Genomic DNA, 21,461 nt, shown 5'->3' on the forward strand with positions numbered 1-21,461 from the left:
CATAAAGTCTTACAGTCCAATTCCAACACTTCACAAGTATTTAATTAAATAAATTGCAATTGGTTTGAAAAAATGGCAGATTTGTTAGATTTCAAGCTCAATATGAATCACTAAAAAAATCTGATGCAAAAAATTTAATATAGTCTTAGCCCTGGCCCTATTAGGGCACACCTGGGATACTGTGTTCCATTCTGAATACATTTTAGGAGACGCATTTTATTTCCAACAGTTGCCCACATGAGAAAGGGCAAAGTATTTGCCAGTATTTGATTCATGTATATACCATCCAATGCCTGACAATACTACAAAATGATGTAGTTGGGAAAATCTTCAGAGACCATCTAGTTCACCTTTTTTTTTCTTTCCTTTTACAGAGGAAAAGACTGAAGCTTTTGCCTCCATCCAATGACTGTTTAATGATGTAACTATCTAGGATTGTGAAGGGTAAAGGTATAAAGACTGGAAAGAGAGGAAGCTGTATCTTTAACCTAAATCTATCTTTTACTGCCCTCTCCTGGACCCAGGACAGAGCACCTTCTCCCCTGCCTGGCACTCCTTTTCATAACTTTTCAATCTTCTGAAATGTGACTACCTAACAGGTATTCTTTGATCCAATGACACTGGCATCTTTGATGTTCCATGAAGATGACACTTTTTCTCTTGACTCTAGGCATTTTCTTTGACAGTTCCCAGTTCCTGTAATGTTCTCCCTCATTTCTACCTCCCAACTTCCCTAGCTTCTTTCAAGACCCAACTAAAATCTCATCTTCTACAGGAAACCTTTCCCAACCCATTTAGTTCTAGGGCCTTATCTCTTTTAATTCTTTTCTTGTACATAGCTTGTTGACACAAATTTATTTACTTATTTTCTCCTTTAATCCTGCTAGATTCCTTGAAGGCAGAGACTGTCTCTTGTCTTTTTCTTATTTTTTTTAATTTGCTTAGGAACCTAGCACATAGTAGGTACTTAAATGATTATCAGCTGACTGACTGGCTGACAAAAACAACTGAAGGGTCATGTATCTATGGGTTCATATTTATTCAATTGGGAACACTAGGCAGCTGGTGCTAATATTGTGTCTCAGCAATAGCAAGGCCATTTTTTCTTGGCTTCATGCTACTTTGGGGTGAAAAAGAGAACAGCACACACACAACTGTAGGTGTACAGAATCTCATTCTCCTTATTTGCCATCAGATAAAGGGAGAAAAAAAACTGGAGTTGCCCTGTGGGTGTCTTCCCTGCACTCCTCTTCAGTTCTTGGCTGGAGGGAAAAAGTTACTTTTTGTTTTACAAATCCTATCACTCAAAACAAGAATTCAGAAGGTCTTGGAGGAAGGAAGAACTGGAGAGATCAAATGTGCCACTTTCCTCCTTCTCAACTGGTGATAGCAAGATAAATGTCTTCTTCCCAGAGGTCTCCCAATCCACATTCAAAAAATATGTTGGGGGCTGTTAGATGTCTCAGTGAATAGAAAGCCAAGCCAGGAGAATGGACAAATTTGGAAAGTAATTTCCATATGTAACATTTACTCTGGGCTCCCTCTCCCAAATAGTACTCCCACAGATTGAGTCCCCAGATGGAGAGTGATTCTTTTTTTCAGTGTTTTAGGGGATAACATTGAAGGACTGGGATATTTTTTTGTATTAATCTTATAATTTAATATATTTTGGTATTTTTTATACTTAGTACACCTACCAATGTGCTCCTCATTGACTATCTGTCTATATGATATCAATAAATCAACTAAGATTTATTTTAGTCAAAGATACTTAAGAAAGGTTATATAGTAATAATACCTGGTAGAAAACATTCCTATCCAGAGTCTGGCAAATATTGTCCCATAAGTATGTAAGGAATGTAGGAAAATTTAGTTTCAAATACATGTGACAAAGAGGTAATCCATAGCTCCTAATTGGATATATCTTTTTCTCCCTTTCTGTAGTCCTTAAGAAGTTTCCCAGAAGTATATATAATACTCTATTGGATTCCATGGTTGTGAGCCTTGGTAGAGTTTTTTTTTTTACCCTTTAACTTCTGTCTTAGAATCAAAATGCCATCAGGCACAGTGGAGAGGGGAGGGGAGCAATGCCACCCAAATTTCTTTACCTTTCTAGTAAACAATTCTAGGGATGGGGACTGGGGAGAGGGTAACCTCGTGCCCACAGAATGCACTCTGAGTGACATCTTTGGCATCCATACCATAGGTTCATCATCACTGGTCGAGATTTTTCAAAATGTTACAAAGTTTAAACTCTCAAAGCAATTGCTAGAATGTCTGCTGAAACATCTTTTCTCTGATATGTTACTTAGGCCTAGAGGTGTTTCTAATTATTTGAACTAACTTCAATACATTGTTATCATCTAATTTCATCCAATGACTTAGAGGGACTTCATTTTTTCTTTCTCTGTAACTAGGTTGTTTATACCTTTGGTTGATTTTTTCATAGAAATATCCAGAAATGTTTTATATTTACTTTAAAACTTTGATCAACTGAGTGACAAGACTTTAAAAATAGAAGACAGGTTTTATTTTATTTAGACATTTTAAAAAACATATTTTAATTTGTATTTCAACAATAATTACAACTGACAGTTATAAGGCACATATATATATATATATCTTATTCCATTTGACCCTCCTAATAACCCTGTGAGGTAGATATTATTGTTTTTGACACTTAACAGATAAGTAAACTGAGACTAAGAGGTCAAAAAACTTTCTTACATAGCTAGTTGTCATACACTCAGGATTCAAATCTAGGTCTTCTTGACTCTAAGCCTAGCATTCTATCTACTTGGTGAAGTTAATTTATCCATAGATCATTTCAAAGGTAGAAATATATAACCTAAAACTCTATGCAAATCTCACAGAATATTTAATTGCTAAGGAGTGGGAAGTATTGAGGAAAATTTGGAGGAGGTGGGTTAAAGAAATTAAGGTTATTATCATCCTGGAGATTTTTAGTAAAAAAAAGAAGAATAAAAACTTCACTGTTGTTAGTCTATAGGGGGGAAGAACACTAGCACAGATAAATGTCTGAGATCAAATTTGAACTCAAATCTTTCCAACTTCAGACCCAGTGTTCTATCCACTGAGCCATCTAGCTGCCCCCAACAATGAGAAGCAAAGGGAACTGGGACAGAATGTTAATGGTCTGGGATTGGGGGTGGGAGATAGAAATAGAAGAAAAATTCACCAGACCTAAAGGGAAAAACTGGAAGAAAAAAAGATACCTATAAGGATAAAAACAACAACAAAATAAGAACAGAAGGACCATTGATAGGACCATCTTTCTAAAGGACCATCTTCCTAGTACACCTGAAAATGTGGCTGAAAGTGTGATATAAATAGAAGAACAAATTGTGGGGAAACAGGTTTGAAACACAAGGTACTAAACCTCACAACAACCTATCCATCTGTGGGGGAATGGCAGGGTGCACAGCTAAATAGCAAAGTGGGAGGGCACCTGAAAGGGAAGTTGGGAGGAAGAAGGTAGAGGGGAAAGTGATGTATCCTAGCAATGGTTAAAAAAAAAAGAAGAGAAGAGAAGAGAAGAAAAAGGGAAAGAAAAGTCTCAAAGAGGGCTTGAGAATGACTGCAAACACAAATGAAGAGACTGAAACAAGAAGAGAGAAAGGGAAAAGTCTTGATTCAGTGATGGGAAGGCATCTTACTGAAGAATGCTCCTATGGGGGCTAGAGAGATATTCTTTAATAGAAGACAGAAACTTTACTTTTTTTTTCCTTTTAAATGCTTATCTTCCATCTTGGAATCAAAACTGTGTATTGGCTCCAAGGCAGAAGAGAGGTAAGGGCTAGGCAATGGGGGTCAAGTGACTTGCTCAGGGTCACACAGCTAGGAAATGTCTGAGGTCAAATTTGAATCCAGGACCTCCTGTCTCTAGGCCTGTCTCTCAATCCACTGAGCCACTCAGCTACCCCCAGAAACTTTACTTTTAAAAATCTTTACTTTCCATTTTAAAATCAATACTAAATATTGGTTTCAAGGCAGAAAATTGGTAAAGACTAGACAATGGGGGATTAAATGACTTGCCCAGAGTCAAATAGCTAGGAAGTGTCTGAGGCCAGATTTGCACCCAAAGACTTCCTGTCTTCAAGCCTAGCTCTATCCACTGAGCCACTTAGCTGCCCCAATAAAATAGTTACAGATTTTTTAAAAATAAATAAACTCTTACCTTCTGTTTTAGAATTGATACTAAGTATCAGTTCCAAAGCAGAAGAGTGGTAAGGACTAGGCAATTGAGGTTAAGAGAGATTCTTTAATGGAACATAGAAATTTTACTTTTAAAAACCCTTACTTTTCATCTTAGAATCAATACTAAGTGTTGGTTCCAAGATAGAAGAGTGGTAAAGGCCAGTGAACTGGAGTTAAGCAACTTGCCCAGGGTCACATGTCAAATTGCAATAGACTTCTAATGGGTCTGCCTGCTATAGACCCTCACTCCAGTCTAACCTTCACATGAAGGTAATAAACTATTACTGTGCTATAAGAAATAGTAAATAAGATTAATAAGGATAAGAAGGTTTCTATGAACCGATTCAGAGTAAAATAAGCAGAGCCAAGAAAATATGCATAAGAACTACAACAATGTACATGGAAAGAACAACTACAAAACAAAGGCAAGAGAATGCTAAAAAAGAGAGACAAATAGTAATATGGCAAAAAATGAATGCTACAAAACTTACAAAGAAAAGCATGAGTCTAAATATGAGATATGAGATCACCCCATCCCACCCCACTCCTTTGCAGAGATAGAAGGTACATTAGTTGTGCTGCTTTCCACAATCTTTGCTATTTTCTCAGTCTATTGTCCAGTTTTGCTCAGGTTTTTTTTTTCATATTTTTTCTTTAAAAATTGGGGGTAGGGGTCAATTGGGTGGCTCAGTGGATTGAGAGCCAGGCCTAGAAAAGAGAGGTCCTGGGTTCAAATGTGACCTCAGACACTTCCTGGCTGTGTGACCCTGGGCAAGACACTTAACCCCCATTGCCTAGTCCTTACTGCTCTTCTGCCTTGGAACCAATACACAGGATTGATTCTAAGACTGAAAGTAAAGGTTTTTTAAATTATTTTTTCTTTGTTGGTTCTCTGGAATGGAGAAGAGAAATAGATAAAATGGAAATTTCACTGATGTGAATAATGAAATGTATCAATAAAAATATTTTTTACATCATTCTGCAGGTGGAAGTGGGTTAATTTCCAGGCCAACAGCACTGTGCTATGTGCTAGAATTACAAAAATGGGCAAAAACACTGTTTGAGACTGAATGCTGAAGTCTACCAGCATCTGGCACCTGAACATGACCTTTGTTCTCTCTTTTGAGTAATCATCCCAGCCTGGGGAATGGGCAGGGAGTCAATCCCCAAGCATTAATAATTTTCAGAAAGTCATTCTACTTACTTATCCCCTTGGATATCAGCAAAAGCAAAGAAACCAGCATTGGATGGGCAGGGCACCCAGGGATAACCAAGTGTCAGAATATCAACTGTGACCAGCACCCGATTAATGAGGTCTCTGGCTGCTGATCTAACTAACCTTCTTGGGTGCCCTTTAAGTCATTCAATTTGCCCTGGATTCCTATGTTGATGAGTTAGTTAGCTTAGAGCTATTCTCTTATTTCTCACCAGCACGTATCCTGTCTCTCTAGTCGGGGATTCTTAACCTTTTATTGTGTCATGGACCCCCTTTGGCAGTCTGATGAACTCTATAGACATTCTAAGAATTTTTAGATGAACACACACAAAAAAACACAAGTTACGTAGGAAACCAATTATACTGAAATACAGTCATCAAGATTTTTTTTATCAAATGAGTTCATATACCCCAGATGAAGAAACCCTGCAAGTCAAGTATATTTAATAAGCTCAAAGAGGGCAGGATCCATAATTCTTTCTATATCTGACATTATAGCACAGTACTGAGCACATAATATCATGCTAAATTACTAATAAAAGCTAGCCATCATTAATAAATACTTCTTGAATGAAAAAATGAAATCTAATTGGACCATGGGCCTTATCTTGCCCGGTTATAGGGTGCACAAGGAAATGCTAGGACAGCCTCATTCTGATCTATAACCTGTTTGTGGACTGTGGAGGTCCCTGGCATTAGTTTTACAATAGCCCTAAGAGAGGGGAGATATCTTAAAGCAAGGAAAGTCAGTTATCGACTCTGATGCTCCCAAAGTTGCTTCTGTCAATAATGAAGCCCTCCCAGGAGTGGTCAGGAGCAGGGAAATAATGAATGACATGCTTAAAGAGTATAATTGCCCATCCTATACCACCACCATCCCCAGGAAACTGGGGACAGTACAGGAAAGTGACTCTTCTTTCCCAGGTTAAAACCAAGAAAACAGTCTTAGGTCAGGGAAGAGAGTAGAAATATAAAGACTGCTAGATCATTACCCTCAGAGAGGACAGGACCATTGAAGGAGCCCTTCAGAAAGTCTTTCTCAGGAGACACCCCAACACATTTTCATTTCTCAAAGAGAGATTTTAGACCTCCCCTTTTTTTCAGAAAAGAAAACAACTCCAGAAGGGAGTCCACAAATACTGGTGCTCTGCCCTTCCCACCTATACACACACACACACACACACACACACACACACACACACACACACACACACACACACACTACATGAAGCTAGCATTCAAGATGAAAGGATTAGACAACGTAGTTATCCGACAGAAAGGAGAGAAAAGGTAAACAAGACTCCCATATTTCCCCAATTTCTCCCCTTGCAAAATGGTATACAAGTTACAACATGGGTTTTGTTTTTGTTTTTCATTTATAAAATGGGCATATTAGCCCCTTCTTACTACCCCATTAAGATTTATATAATTAGGACCTCTCATTATGGGCAGAGTAAAATGGATTCTTCTGGTACCATCTTAGGGGGAATTGTCTAAAGACTACTCTATTCTGAAATCCCTCCTAGAAGATTCTGCCACCCAAGAGAGGGAGCAAAATCCCCCTGTCTTCAAGGTAGTGCTAGAAAAAGATCTCCATAATGCATCTAATCTAGACTCCTGCCTGCAAAAGGTCACAGCAGACCTCTGCCAAACTGAGTAAGCTATCTGGATTGTTACTTTATTCCTCTGTCCCATCTGGAATGGGTTGGACACCCAGTTTTCTCATCCCTTGCCTTCAAATCTGGGAGGGGTGTAATATTTATTTTCTAAAGGCAAATATACCCCTCTAGTGTTACCCAAATCCTTCTACAAAGTCAGTCATTCTCTGAACCCAGGAGCCAGGATGGATTCTCATCCCACTTGACCTGGAATCAATCTTCATTAGCCATCTTCCTTTCCACTGATTCCAGCACCATAGGACCAGCAGGAAAAGGATCTTCCTTCCACAGTGACTGGGACCGCGTAGTCTCAGACTACTTAGACTTAGCCTGCTTCTGAGTGCTCCAGCTCTTCAGGCTCCTTGGACCAGGGTAAAAGTGGACCATCTTATACATAATACGCTGCAAAGATATAAAGGAAATAGTGTCCATATACACTACTACCAGTGATGGCAAACCTTTTAGAGATGGAATGCTGAGCCCTATCCCCACCCCACTCCCAGACCAAGTGCTGTGCCTGCCCCCCACCAGAGACCACATGCCATGCTGCTCCCCCCACCACATGCTGGGTTTACCTCATCTCACCCCTTACCCCACACAGTTCTCCTCCTGGGCTGCTGGGCAGAGGGGTGGGTGATGTGAAAAAATGTCACCAAGCATTATGGAGAGGGGGAAGGAAGCAGCCCTGCCCAAGTCCCTCTGCTTTTCTAGTAATGAACTCTGGGGGTAGGGGTTGAGGAGGGAGGGTGGCTGAGTGCCCACAGAGAGCACTCTATGTGCCATCTTTGGCACCCATCCATAGGTTCATCATCACTGCAATATACAAATGACATTCCTAGCCCAGCCTGGGATATATATGTTCCTTCTCAATCCATCCCCTAGACTTAGAACTAAAAATAGAGAGGAAACTTTCTTGTACTTAATAGAATGTTAGCTCCTTGAGGGAAGACTGTTGCACTTTTTAATTTTTATTCCCACAGAGCGTGGCCCAAAAAAGACAGGGAATTTACCTATGATTTCATTGGTATAGGGAACTCCCAGGTAATTACCAATATGGATCACCAACTGCTCTACAATTTATAGGCTTAGAATGTTTAATTAGAGCACTGCGGGGTTAAGTGATTTGTCCAGGGTCTCATAGGTAGTATGTGTTGGAAGCAGAACTTGAACCCAGATCTATCTGCTTCTAAGTCAAGTCAAATGATTTTTGTTTGAGTCATTCCCACATGCCTGGGAATGCTCTGCCCACTCATTACCTTTTCAGTTTTCTAGATTTCCCTTAAGACTCAGCTCAAATCTTTTCTACAAGGAGCCTTTTCTGGTTCTTCCAGTGGCTGTCTTCCTTTTTCAAAATACTTTCCATGCACTCTATCTCTTGAATATATTTATTTATTTACATGATGACTCACTAATTAAAATTTAAGCTTCTTGAAGATAGGGACTGTTTCTGTTTTTCTCTTTCTCCCCTTTGATTAGAATAGTGAATGGCATAACTTAAATGCTTAATTAATGCTTATTAACTGACTGATTAGTTGCCATGGAAGTCCTAGGAGCTATGTTCTGCAAGTCCCCCATTCCCTTGTCCTTGAAGGGCCATGAATGTCAAGTCTCCCCAGCAAGAGGAAAAGAGACATGGAATCACCAATATTCGTGTTAGAAGAGACTCGAAACAGAACTGGTTCAGAGTCCTGCCCTTGGGCAGGCCAAGTTCTTACTCACTTCCCATGCGTTTCTTTTTCCATAGGACATAGAATACAACTGAAAACATCAGGATCATGAAACTTCCCCCCAACAACATGGGAACAGCAAGACCAGAGTTGTAGAAACTAAAAACAAGACAAAATAGGAGAATGGCAGGGAAATAGGGTTAGCACATGTATGCTTCTTCCTAAAACTCCCATCCTGGATTGAGGGAAATGGTGAATCCAGAGTGATGGGATGGGAAGGGAAAGGGAAATATATTTAATCCTCCTTAATACTGATCCAAAGAAAACTCTGTGACCCTCTTATCCATAGCATGATAATACTGTCCATGGAATTTTCTAAGCAAAAATAGTGGTTTGTTCTTTCTTTCTTTCTCCAGTGGATTAGGGACATAGTGGATTAGAGTAAGTGGTTTGCCTAGGGTGACACATCTAGTACATGACTGACACCAAATTTGAACTTGGACTTCCTGATTCCAGACTCAAAGGTCTAAACTCCTGGCTGCGTCCAAAAGAAAGAAATACAGATACACAAAGGCCTCCTACATGGAGATGCCAGCAGGACTTCCCAACATTTTTATTTGTCATTGAATTCAGAGTAATGAAACAAAAGTTCCTGAGAACCCAGATGTAAGAGAAGATTAAGGATTCCAGAATATGGAAGAACACACACACACACACACACACACACACACCAACTTTACTCTTCAATCATATCATGTCCCCAAAGAAATCTCCATCAGGAATTGGTGGACACATTATTCTCCCCATGAGCGATGAAGAATGCCTTTCTTTTCTCCCCTACTCCATTTCCTGCTTCATATTGACTTAACCACTTTTCTCTCTTTCCTATCTGCCAACCCCTATTCCTTTACTACCCCCTTGAGTGCCCAGTGTAACCTTCCCACCATTCATCTTCCATTTCTGATTTCTCCTGACCAAACTAGCTGACAACATTATCTCCAAGATGGGAGAGACTGAAGCTTTCCAGTTCAACACATACCTAAGAAAAGGGATCCTTTCTTCAATATCTCTAGCAAGTGCTTGTCTAGTCTCTTCTTGAAGACCTCTGGTGGGGAAAATCCATCATTTCTCAAGGGAGTTCATTCCAATTCCATTAGCTCTAACTGGTGTTTAGGGGTTTCTTTGGTAAAGAGTACTCCTGATAAAAAAAGACTCTTTTCTTTCAAACAAATTGGCACATCCTCTGAAACATATAGTCTTGGAGGATGGCTTGGGGCACTGAGAGGCCAAGTGACTTATCCTTTTTTTTTTTAATTAAATTTTCTTTTAATTTCCCAAATACATTCTTAATTAAACCGATGCTCATGAATGAATTTTCTAGATGTTCACTAATGATCCCTTCAAAAATGTTTCTGAATTTTGATGAGAATCACAGTCAAACTCAGTGACCTAAAAACTGTAGGCTCCATTCTCTTCCCAATTTTTAATAACAAGACATCTGCTCTTTTAGATCTTAGATCTTTATGTGGACTTAAGTGCTTGAATTCATCAACAGAAATTAGTTCTTCTCTTACTATTTCCTTACTTATCTTCAGATTCAATTTATTTTTCATCTCTTTTTTGGTCATTTTCAATCCAAAAATATTCCTACTTATAGGAGAAAACAGGAGCAAAATTAAGCTTGGGCATTTCTTCCTTCTCCTTGCTTTTTATCATCACTATCTCATCTGTCCAGAGTGGTAGGCCTATTACTTATTAAAACCTTATCATTTCCTCACTTTGGCTTAAAAAAACAAACCCTTTAAATGTAGCTTTCTTCATCAGCCTCAGCTCATTCTGAGCTTTATCATTCCTAATATTTTTCTCAAAAGGTCATATAACCCTTTTGTCTCCCTCCTCTGATCCTTATCCTTATTCTATTTTCTATACTATATGACTATATAAATCTAAATTGATTAGTGAACTTTTTATGTATTCACATAAATTTGCTTAGGTAACTAAGTACCTTTTAACAGTTTTCCCTTCTTGTCAGCATTATTTCTTCTTTATGTTTTCAGAATTTGGTCTGAATTTTCCATCCTTCCAGGATGGATATCCTCTGAATTCCTTTATACCAGATATATCTCACCTCCCATCCCAACTTTGCAATCAGTTTTCTCAGTCTGTATGTCCTTTCCCTATTCTCTGCATTATTTCCTATTCCTCACCCCCTGTTTACATGCCCTACTATCCAAAACATCTCCATTTGCCATTCTCCATGCCTTATCCCCTTCCCCATTCCCCACTTTGAATATATAATCCCTATCTCCCATCTCTTATTCCCAAACTCACCTCCCATTTGTCAATTCTGTTTTCTATCTTTCACTCCTCTCATTTCCATACAACTAAAGCCCATCTGCCTGTCGCCCATTCCTTCCCTCAGTTCCCTATCTTTCTCCCACTTAATCTGACAAAAGACCAAATCAGAAAAGAGGTTGGGTGATAGGTGAGCCTTCCATCCTGGGATCATCACAACTAGAAAGAGAGCAGCTAATGTGCTTAAAAATGTTTTTCTCACATCCTAAGATTAATAGGGTACCTGTTAGGAGGTAATTTCTCAAGGTGTGATTTGGTGGTGGTGGATCTGGTACTAGAGGATCTGGCCTTGACTGTGACCAACATCACTGAAGCCTTGCTAGGAGATCCATTAGTTACTGAGGGTCTTGTGGTTATCCTTAACATGGCAGTGGTTACAGATCTGGTCACTGGTGTGGATCTCATGGTCACTCTAGACACAGTGTCCATTAAAGAAATGGTGGCTGTGTTAGTAGGCATCCTACCCACTGAGGCAGGTACAGAAGTAGTGATAGGAGCAATCATGGGAAGGTCCTTGACCTTGTCGAGCAGTGGGCCCGTGGTGACAGCAATCCTCAAGATGTAGTCTGGCTTCTGGATGGAGGTATCCTTTGTAGTAAATGGGGTGTTTTTCTCAGTTGAAGGTGCTGAGGAAGTAGAAAGAAAGAAAAAAATTAACACAGAAGTATTGACTGAGATGAAGGGCAGAGGAGCTACTCTCCAGAAGATTCAATTGGGATTGCTCAGGGTTATCATCATCCATTTTCTGGACTTTGAGTACACAAGTTGAGAGGTATGTGTTGGGGTAGTAGGGATGAAGGACAGCAATGGATTTGGGGCAAAACTGAAAACTTCTTTCCATCTCACATCTCTAATTCATTACAACTACTATCTATGTGATTCTGGACAAGGCACACTTGAGACAAATTAAGTTTGAGGGAGTGGCTTAACCTTATATTGAGAGCGGAAGGGATATGGAGATATGTGGTAGCAAAACAGTCTTATCTCCATTGTAATCATGCTAGCAAGGGTTAGTCCATTAACCAGAGTCCTGGCCCTCATCCTCATAAGGTTTGGAGAGAAAGGACAACAGGATTCTAGGTTCATAAATTTAGCACTAGAAGGAACATTCAAGGTCAGCTAGTCCAGCTTAGTTTACAGATGAGGAAACTAAATGAGATACACCTTGGCAATGAGACCCTAATCTCTAGTGGTAGTTTTGGCAGGGCATACACTGGAATCTCCACAAGGGCATGAAATGAGGTTTGGGATGTGGGGGAGAGGTTCCCCTAACTGTACCTCTTATTACCTTCCCAAAGCAAAGCTACCTTTTTCACACTATAGTTCTGATTCTGGCTTTTTATAAAGGCCATTCCCATTACTCTTCTTTGTTTCATCACCTCATAATTTTTCCTTATGCTCCTATACCCTTTAGAATAGATATAGCTTTTTTCAATTCAGAGATGAGGATAAGGGTGGGAAATTGAGATCTCTTAAATACTGACTTGAATTGTCAGAAGGAGCAGTATAGGAGGGGGTGGGGAGAAGGAATGCAATCTCCCCTCTCCTGACCTGTGACTTTATCTCTTTCATATCAACCTTGACAAGGAAGGGGTCAGGAAGGAGCTAATGAGAATTTAGAGACATTATACACAGCCACAAAACTAATATCAGAAGAATAAGCTGAGAATGTTATCATCAGAAAATGAACAGAAAGATAAAATATGAAAGACTTAATTTATATGAACATGTTGGTTTCCATGACAATATACTGTATGATGAGGGTTGGAGATACTTGTGGACAGGATTTGTCACGTAGATATGAAGAAAAGTAAATTAAACATATAGGAGATCTGTGATTTCATTTATGTAATAACTTTTTTCTTTATATATGGAAATGCTTGTTCTGTTTGGATTTGTAAACCTTTAGAATAATAAAGATTTAAATTTTTTTTCAAGAGAATTTAGAGAATCAAAGTAACCTTCCCCCATATTGACTCAAACACTCACCTCGTAAGACCACCAGCTGAATGCCTTTTACAGGGTATAGGGTGCGTGAATTGTTCCGCATACACCAGTATTTCCCAGAGTCCTGGTGCCGAAGTCTTTCCATAGTGACAGTGAGGAGCCCAGATTGTGGGTCATCATGAAGCTTGTATGGAGGGCTGAAGCCTGAGCCTCGACTGAACCCTGAGTCACACTTCTTCCTTCTCACCTTACACCAGACCTTGCCCTCCCATCTATCCAAACGGACAGTGTAGGAGCATTGAACAGACAGTGTCTCCCCTTCTCGGTAACGGACCATTGTATATACATTCTCTGCCTGGGAGTCTAGGGGGCACATACCCCATTGGGAATAGAGAAAGGGGAAGGGAAAGAAAAAGAAGAAAGAAAAATAAAACCAAACAATGAAAGAAGAAGCTAGAAGACACTAAGGGACCACAAGATCATATTTTTAGAGCTGGAAGAGACTGTGGAGGCCATCTAGTCCAACTTTCGCATCTTCCAAATGAGGAAACTAAGGCATTACATTCTCAAGATCACATAGGTAGTAAGCAACAGAGCTGGGCTTTGCTCCTAAGGTTCTAAATCCATTGCTTTTTCCATGGTACAAAGAGAACACTACACTTAAAAAGTCATGAATCTAATAAAAAATAACATTATTAATAACTGACATTTACAAAGTTTTTTTACATATAGCATCTCATTTAAACTTCACAACATCTCTGGGATGTAAATGGCATTATTGCCCCCATTTTTCAGATAAGCAAACTGAGATTCAGTTTGACTTGCCTAGGATCATACAAGTAGTGCCTGAATTAAAATTAAAATTCAGTCTTCCTGGCTCTATATCCAAAATTGCCCATACTATTGCATAAGTCACCAAAACCTTGTCCTCCATAGTGTTCTCCCTTCCTAAGGTCATTAAGAATCAGTTAGTAAGACTTGTGTTGAGCATCCCTTGTGTATGTATATACAGTAGTCTTATAGTTAGGAGTGTGGGAAGGAATACCCAGTAAGAGGGGAAACCCAATTCCTGTTTTCATAGAATTCCTATATGGATGGAAAAGACATTCACCCTGCCCTTGAAGACTGCTGGGATGGAGTAGGTGTGGGGGAATGTGAAGGCAATTCAGTACAGAGGAAAGAGTGGTGGACTTGGAGTCAGGAGAGGACTGAGTTTGAATCCTACCTGACACTCATTGTGCTACCTTGGCTAAGTCATTTACATTGTCTCACTCTGAGTTTCCTGGTCTTTAAACTACCTGTATCAAAGACCTTAAAGTACGGCTGTCAATAATAAACAAGTGTATTGGAATGCAAATATGTTCTGCTTTAAGCAAATGCATTATGTAAAAATCCTGAGTTACAAAAAAGATGGTAAAGTAATGATCATATAAATTCATTAATCAGAAGACTTATCTAACTTGCAGACCCCACCAGTGTATTTAAAATTAGGTTTATTCAACAAATCTATTTATCAACAAGTATCTGTTAAGAACCCACTGTATGGCAGACACTGATTTTATTTCTACTCCTTTTAAAGAAATATATCCATTCCATGAAGGGAAGCAAAACTTTTTGGACGGTCCTATAAGCACTAAGAAGTGTAGAAACAAAAGAGTGATCAGAAATAGGTATGGGCTAATCAGAGCAGATTGCCTAGAAAAACTTTAGTTAGGACCTGAATTTTGGAGATCAGGGGAATGGAACAGAAGATTTAATGCTGAAAGGAAACTTTGAGGTTTCCTGATCTTCCTTCTATATCTGACTACTCCTCAGTTTCCTATGCTGGGCCATCATCCATCATCTCCTGCCTCCTCTAACAGCTAAGATGTATGACCCTGAACAAGTCTGTGCCTCATTTTCTTTAACTATAAAATGATGGTGTCAGACTGAATGAACTCTAAAGGACCTCTAGGTCACATAACAAACAAAACCAAATGCCAGTTTTCACAGATCCTTGTAAGCTCTCAAACCTCTCCAAAGGAGAGATCATGTGCCAAAGATAAAGCAATTTCAGTTTTCTTCATGTTCCAGGATACCAGGAATCAAAAAGCAGGTTAAAGGGGGGGGGCATAAACTAATACCTACTCTGAGCCCCTCAGCACTCCTTTCCCTACCAATCACCAGGCTACTGAAAGCAAGGCTGTACTTGATGACCAAAACTTGAGTCATGGGCTTGCAACATAAGCCAATACCCACTCCTTCTTCCTAGTGCCTTGAAGAAATTTACTGGAGGCTCAATAGCCAGCATCCTCAGTGTTCTGTGCTGCAAACCAAATTTCTGCAGGAGGGCAGAGAAACAGAGAGAAAGGAGTAAGAAGCATATCTGGGTTTGAAAGAATTCAGCCTCATTCCTCCCCCAGCCAGAGCCTTAGAAATTCATATTCCGAATGACATAAACCACCCCAGCTGTGGTGGTCCTAGGGTGGCAGCAATCTGAACTACTGGGGAATAGAAAGACAGAACACCATGGAGGTGAGGAGGTGATGTGTATCACTCACTCCACCAAGGCTGAAAGAAAGAGCCTAGCATTTAGCTAGGAACCATTCTGTTCCCCAAAAGTCAGAGCAGAGAGACCTAGTCTGGTGAACCATGAATTGCTCAGTGTTGGAGGAGGGTGAGACACTTTGAGATCCAAACCCCAGGGAAACTACCAAAAGAGGGGAGGGAGGGAGAAAAGTGAGCAATAGGGGGAAATAAGGAGAGAGGGGGATTGCTAAAATTTCTAAAGGTCTTAGGAGGAATAAAATTCAAAGACCTTGAGGATAAGCAGAGAGTGTTAGAAGTGTTAACAGCAGAAGGAAATGTGGGTCTATGAATCAACACTTGATGAAACAGAAGACTCTTTGGAATTTGAGGGGAAAAAAACACAACACACTATTCCTGAGAATATTAAAAAAGAAATGAGAATTATGAAGACAGAATTTATGGCCTGACAAAATAAATAATTAGTAGACTAGAAAAACTTGAATCTGTGATGGAAAATCTCACCAAAGAAACAATAGAGAACACAACTGATTGGTAATAAAAATACAGAGCCATCAAAGACAATCTGGAAGAAGAAAAGCAAAAGCAATAAATAACATTAAAAGAAGGCACGCTGGCGATCCAAATTTGATCTTGAAGGCAGGATGAAGAGACAACATAAGAGTTATATGTCTCCCAAAATAACTTGACAAGACAAAAAACTAACCACTTTAATGCAAGAAATGCAAGAACTTCTGGACACAGAAAAAGGAAATACTAATTGAAATAATGCATAGATTGTCTCTGGATAGATTCTAAGGTTTCTTCCAGTTCTAAAGCTATGATTCTTTGATCCCAGTTTGCCCCATGAGACTCTGTCCTGGTCACTGTTCTCTTCTAGCTCTACACTGTCTCTTGGTGATCTCATTATAAGTTCAGTGATAATGTTTAAGAATATGACTCCCAAATCTACATACCCAATTATAGTCTCTTTTTGGAAATTCAGTATTGTATCACTAACTGTCCTATTTGATGTTTCTACCTAAATGTCATTCCAAATTCCTATAATGGAACAGGCAAACTTGTTCCCCTCTGAACTCACTTATTTTTAAGAGAACATCTTTTAGTCACCCAAGTTTATAAGTCTTGGATTTATTCTTGACTCCTTCTCCTTCACATTTGATTTTCAAATCAGTTGATTATCATAACTTCTCACCTTCTCTCACTCCCATTCCCTTCTCTCTACTCAAACATCCATTTTCCTTAACTAGAATCTCCATCACCCCTCACCCAGACTGCAGAAGTGTCCTCACTCATTTCCTTCCTTTCAAGATTTTCCTCCTCCAATTCATCCTTCAAGAAACTATCTTATCATCTTAAAACACAAATCTGGCAATGGTATACACCTGAATGAAAGTTATTAATGTCGCACTATTGCCTCTAGGATAAAATGCAAACTTGCATTTTAATCCCTCCATTATCTGATTCCACTCTGGATTTACAGATTTGTTTCCCATTAATGCCTTTTCACACACTCATATTCTAACCAAATTGGCATTCTAGTTATCCTCAGGTTTATTATCACCTCTACAATCTTGTAAGAAGCCGCTTAGAAATCTGTATCTTAATGCCCACCCCCCAACTTTATCTTCCCTAGCACAGTGCCTGGCACATAAAAGGTGCTTAATTAATGGCTCATTGACTAACTTCATCTCTACTTCTTGGAATCTTTATCTTCCTTCAATGCTCAGTAAAGATTCTACTTCCTTTATCAAAGCATACTTTATCCTTCTTCACCCTCTCTCTCAGCATTATTCTTTCTCCTCAAATTACCTTGTACTTGTTTATCTGTGTAAAAGCTATACCTATCCTCCTAATAGAACATAAGTTCTTTGATTACAAGACTTGTTTGATTTTAATCATTATGTCCTTAGTGCTTGGTATACAATAGGTGCTTCATGAATGTTTGTTTAATTTGTTGTCTTCAGGTCCAGCCCCTCAGGCAGCTAGGTGGTGTAGTGAAGGAGCACTGGGCCTGGAGTCAAGAAAATTCAGATTTCTGAGTTCAACTCCAGCCTCAGACAGCTATGCTCTATATGACCCTGCACATGTCATTTAACTCTGTTGCCTCAGTTTCTTCATCTGTAAAATGAACTGGGAAAGGTCATGACAAAGCACTCCGACATTTTTGCCAAGAAATCTCCAAATGGAGGACATGACTGAAACAACTGAATAAAATCCAACCCCTCATCTACTCATTTTGTAAACAGAAAAACTAAGATCCAAAAAGAAAAGTAACTAGTGAACATTGCACTTTCCATTATACCTTCTCATCTTCATGGAGGAGAATATGAAGTTACTTTTGGTTGTTTGACTCCTGGTCCCCATTAGATTACTTGTAAATAGTAATTTCTCCAGGGCTCTACTCCCACCAGCATAAACAGGGAGCACAAAGAGCAGGGTACCTAAAGAGGAAACAGCTGAGCATGGGCTGGACCACTGAAAGGAGAGAGAGAGAGCCTGAAGTGTTCCTGATGTTCAGGGCAACTGCAGCTGTGCATCAGTAGCAGAGGGCATTTATTAGAATACATGTGACGTGACAAACATGAGGTAATGGTATAATACGTAATGCTTAGGCACAAAAATAGAAGAGCAGGTAGGCAAGGGGCTACTTCAAAAGCATTCCAAAGTTAATTAAAGATTCTTAAGATAATAGCAGAAGTAGTAACACATTAATCCATACTTAGATCATCCACTCAGTAATATCATGAACAGGAGATGACTTCAAGCAAGAATGACTTGTTCTTTCCTGGATCACTGATTATTCCAAGATGTCTAGTTTCATCCAGGATCAGTGCTTCCTCACTTTGATCTCAGATGGGTTGGCCACGGTGATAAAACATTAACTTATGGATTCTTTGACTCATGCAGAGTCCTAAAGTTGCCATGCCTGGATCAATTCTCTGGCATTGATCTTAAAATGACAGGCTCAGATCATTCATGGGTGCATTATCCATTATGGTATCCATAGGTACTCTCTCAGTACCTATGCTAGGGAGAAAAGGGGAAGGAGGATCCAATTCCAAGTCACTAGAATCCAAATGCAAAATCTACTACAGAAATGTTTTTCAGCTTTCAGTAAATTTTCAACATATTTATTACCTGCTCTGAATTGTATGGTCCCAACCCAGAAAATATATGGAGGCTTTCTGGAAACCCCATCTAGAAGCTAAAACATTACTTCCATAACTGGAGATCCCTAATATAGGGGAGACAAATTTCTATTTGGGAAGGGGCAGAGCTCATCCTGCCTTGAGGCTGTAGGATGGATAGGATAGATTTGGTAGGGATAAACCAACCTGACCTTTGGCTCTCAACCCACTGCTTGCAGCTGCAAAAGAGGTTTCCTAATGCCTATGTTGGAAAGATTAACAGGAAGTGGTAACCCAGTTGCCATGATGATAGGAATGGACAAAACCCCCATAAGGACCAATGATCATTGCTATACTGGATAGCCATCTCTAGGCATTGGTCCCAACCCAGAGCAGGAGGCTGGGGATGCATCCTAAGAACCACAATCATCCATTTACACTCCCAAGACAAATCTAAATTCACCTGCTGATGAAATAAAAGTCATGACGTCAGAACCAATCAGAGACCTGGAGCCCTTAACAACCTTAGAGAAGTTCAGATCCTTTAAAAGAGCCAGTTTTTTAAGGAGGAAAGTTAGTACCCAATTTCGAGACCTAACAAATGGAATACCCAAAACGGAGACTGCTCTGGGTTCATAAGTGCCTCTGATTTGATTGGCACTTCCTCAGCCAGTATTTTGATATGCTTAGTGGTAACTGGGTGCAGAAATTAAGGTCCCTTTCTCACAAATAATCACATCTCTGTCAAATAATATTCAAGTTCTTTAGATAGTGAGGGGAAGGGAGAGATAGAAAAGATCTTTCTGAAACAGAAATGATCAGGTGTACATTCAGTAAAGCTCTCTTCCCATCATGCCGAAAATCCCTCTCCCACTTCCAAAACAACATACCTCCCACCCCTCAGAATCATGCAGTGATCCCAGGCCTCATCTCTCTTCCAAGACTCTCACCTGAGACACAGAACAGCAGCAAGAGAAGTAGCAGCAACCAGAGACAGGTCCCTGGCTCCATGGAGCTTTGGGAGGTCACAGCCTCCTCTGAACCCTCCCCCAGGGACCTGGGTATCTTGGGGTCCTGAATTCAACGTCCAAAGCCAGCTCTGGGCCTTGCCACCTGGGTCTGGTGAATAGGATGGTGAAGTTGTGGAAGGGAAATTGCCCATTTAGGGAAATGAGGAAACTGCTGGGAACTCAAGCATTCAGTAAGCCCAGGGCCCCAACCGCAGGGGCCCCAGAGAGAGCCTATCACTGGGAGAGGCAGTCTGCTGTTGCTTCCGTTCCTCACTCAGAAGCTTTGCAGGTGTGGCCAACTCCACCCTACCCTAGAGCTGCTCTGCCTCAGCGGTTTTGAGTCCCCCAAATGAAAGAGATGGGCAATAGTCCGGACAGAATGTTATAGTCATTAAAGCTGGTAAAGCATATGATATAAATTATATCACTGGGCTCTCAAAAGAACCTTGGGAGGTATGCACTCCAAGTATCGTCAGCATCCTTATACAGATGAGGAAATTAAGGCTCAGTGAGGTTCAGGAACTTTGTCCAGGGTCACACAGCTTACCAGTGTCAGAGGCAAGTTTCAGAACCAAGTCTCCCCATTTTCCATCCTCTACTCTGTCTCCATAGATAATGTAGGAGTCTTCATGTCTGAGTAGAGAATCATTTGGATAGGGGAGAGAAAAGTCTACAAAATGTGATACATGAGAAAGATGTGGGATCTTGGGGACTTAGATCCAAATCCTGGTGTTTCCATTTACTACCTACTTGACCTTGGGCAGGATCCAGACCTCTCTTTCTGCATCCTCTATAAAAAGAGCTTCTAAATTCCTTTTCAGCACCAAGCATATGAAGAATGTAGTGGCATTTGTTTTTCAGTTGTTTCAATCATGTCCAACTTTTCATGACTCAATTCAGGGTTTTCTTGGCAAAGATACTGGAATTATTTGCCATTCCCTTCTCCAGCTCATTTTACAAATGAGGAAACTGAGGCAAAAAATTTAATGACTTGTCTAGAGTCCCAACTAATTAGTGTCTGAGGCAGAAACTAGGTAGTGGCTCTTTTAAAGGGAGTTTACTGGATCATCATGGCCCAGTGCCTAGTGTTGCCCTGAAAGAAGTGATCCCCAGGGGAAATAATGATTCATTAACACATATCCATTCATTTATTCAAAACCAAAGAATATTAGAACATACAGTTAGCTAGCTCATCTGGTCCAACCTTTGCCTTTAAAAGATCAGAAAGCTAAGTTCCAGAGAGAGGAAGGTGATTACCGAAGATCTCTCTCAGAGAAATAGAACTGGAATCAAGGTTTCCTAAAGGTAATTAGGGAGTATGGCTACAACAACAACAACAAAAAAAGTGATGGGCTTGCAGGCAGGAAGATGTGAGTTCAAATCCAGCTTCAGGCTAAGATATATATTTTAATTTTATTAAAGACAAATGTGTGCTGGAACTCGAGTCCTACCAGCTTAAGCTAATTGTTAAATTTTCAATGTGGGAATTTGTACAGCTACAAATCAAGCTCTGATTTATTGTTTTTATGATTTCTAGACTTTGAAGAGTATTAAAGGAAATGTCAATATTGCAAATTAAACTCAAAAGTGTATCATGGGAGAGCAGCTAAATGGCTCAGTGGATAGAGCACCATGCCTAAAATTAGGAGGTATTGGATTCAAATCTAGTCTAAGGTACTTCCTAGCTCTGTGACCCTGGGCAAGTCATTTAACCCCCATTACCGACCCTTTAC

The 21,461-nt window shown here is 39.8% G+C and overlaps 1 protein-coding gene across 1 annotated transcript; it reads right to left on the reverse strand.

The window, feature by feature from the left end:
• Positions 1–2,522: 2,522 nt before the first annotated feature.
• On the reverse strand, positions 2,523–20,263 carry LOC103097378 (trem-like transcript 2 protein). The gene is made up of 5 exons (XM_007483857.2): positions 19,669–20,263; positions 13,104–13,424; positions 11,338–11,740; positions 8,812–8,918; positions 2,523–7,494 (listed from the first exon to the last, which is right to left on the reverse strand). The coding sequence occupies exons 1-5, from the start codon at positions 19,727–19,729 to the stop codon at positions 7,481–7,483; spliced, it is 906 nt and encodes a 301-aa protein (XP_007483919.1). The 5' UTR covers positions 19,730–20,263; the 3' UTR covers positions 2,523–7,480.
• Between the last annotated feature and the right edge of the window lie 1,198 nt (positions 20,264–21,461).

Source organism: Monodelphis domestica, chromosome 2, assembly GCF_027887165.1.
Source record: "Monodelphis domestica isolate mMonDom1 chromosome 2, mMonDom1.pri, whole genome shotgun sequence".
NCBI classification, from domain to species: Eukaryota; Metazoa; Chordata; class Mammalia; order Didelphimorphia; family Didelphidae; genus Monodelphis; species Monodelphis domestica.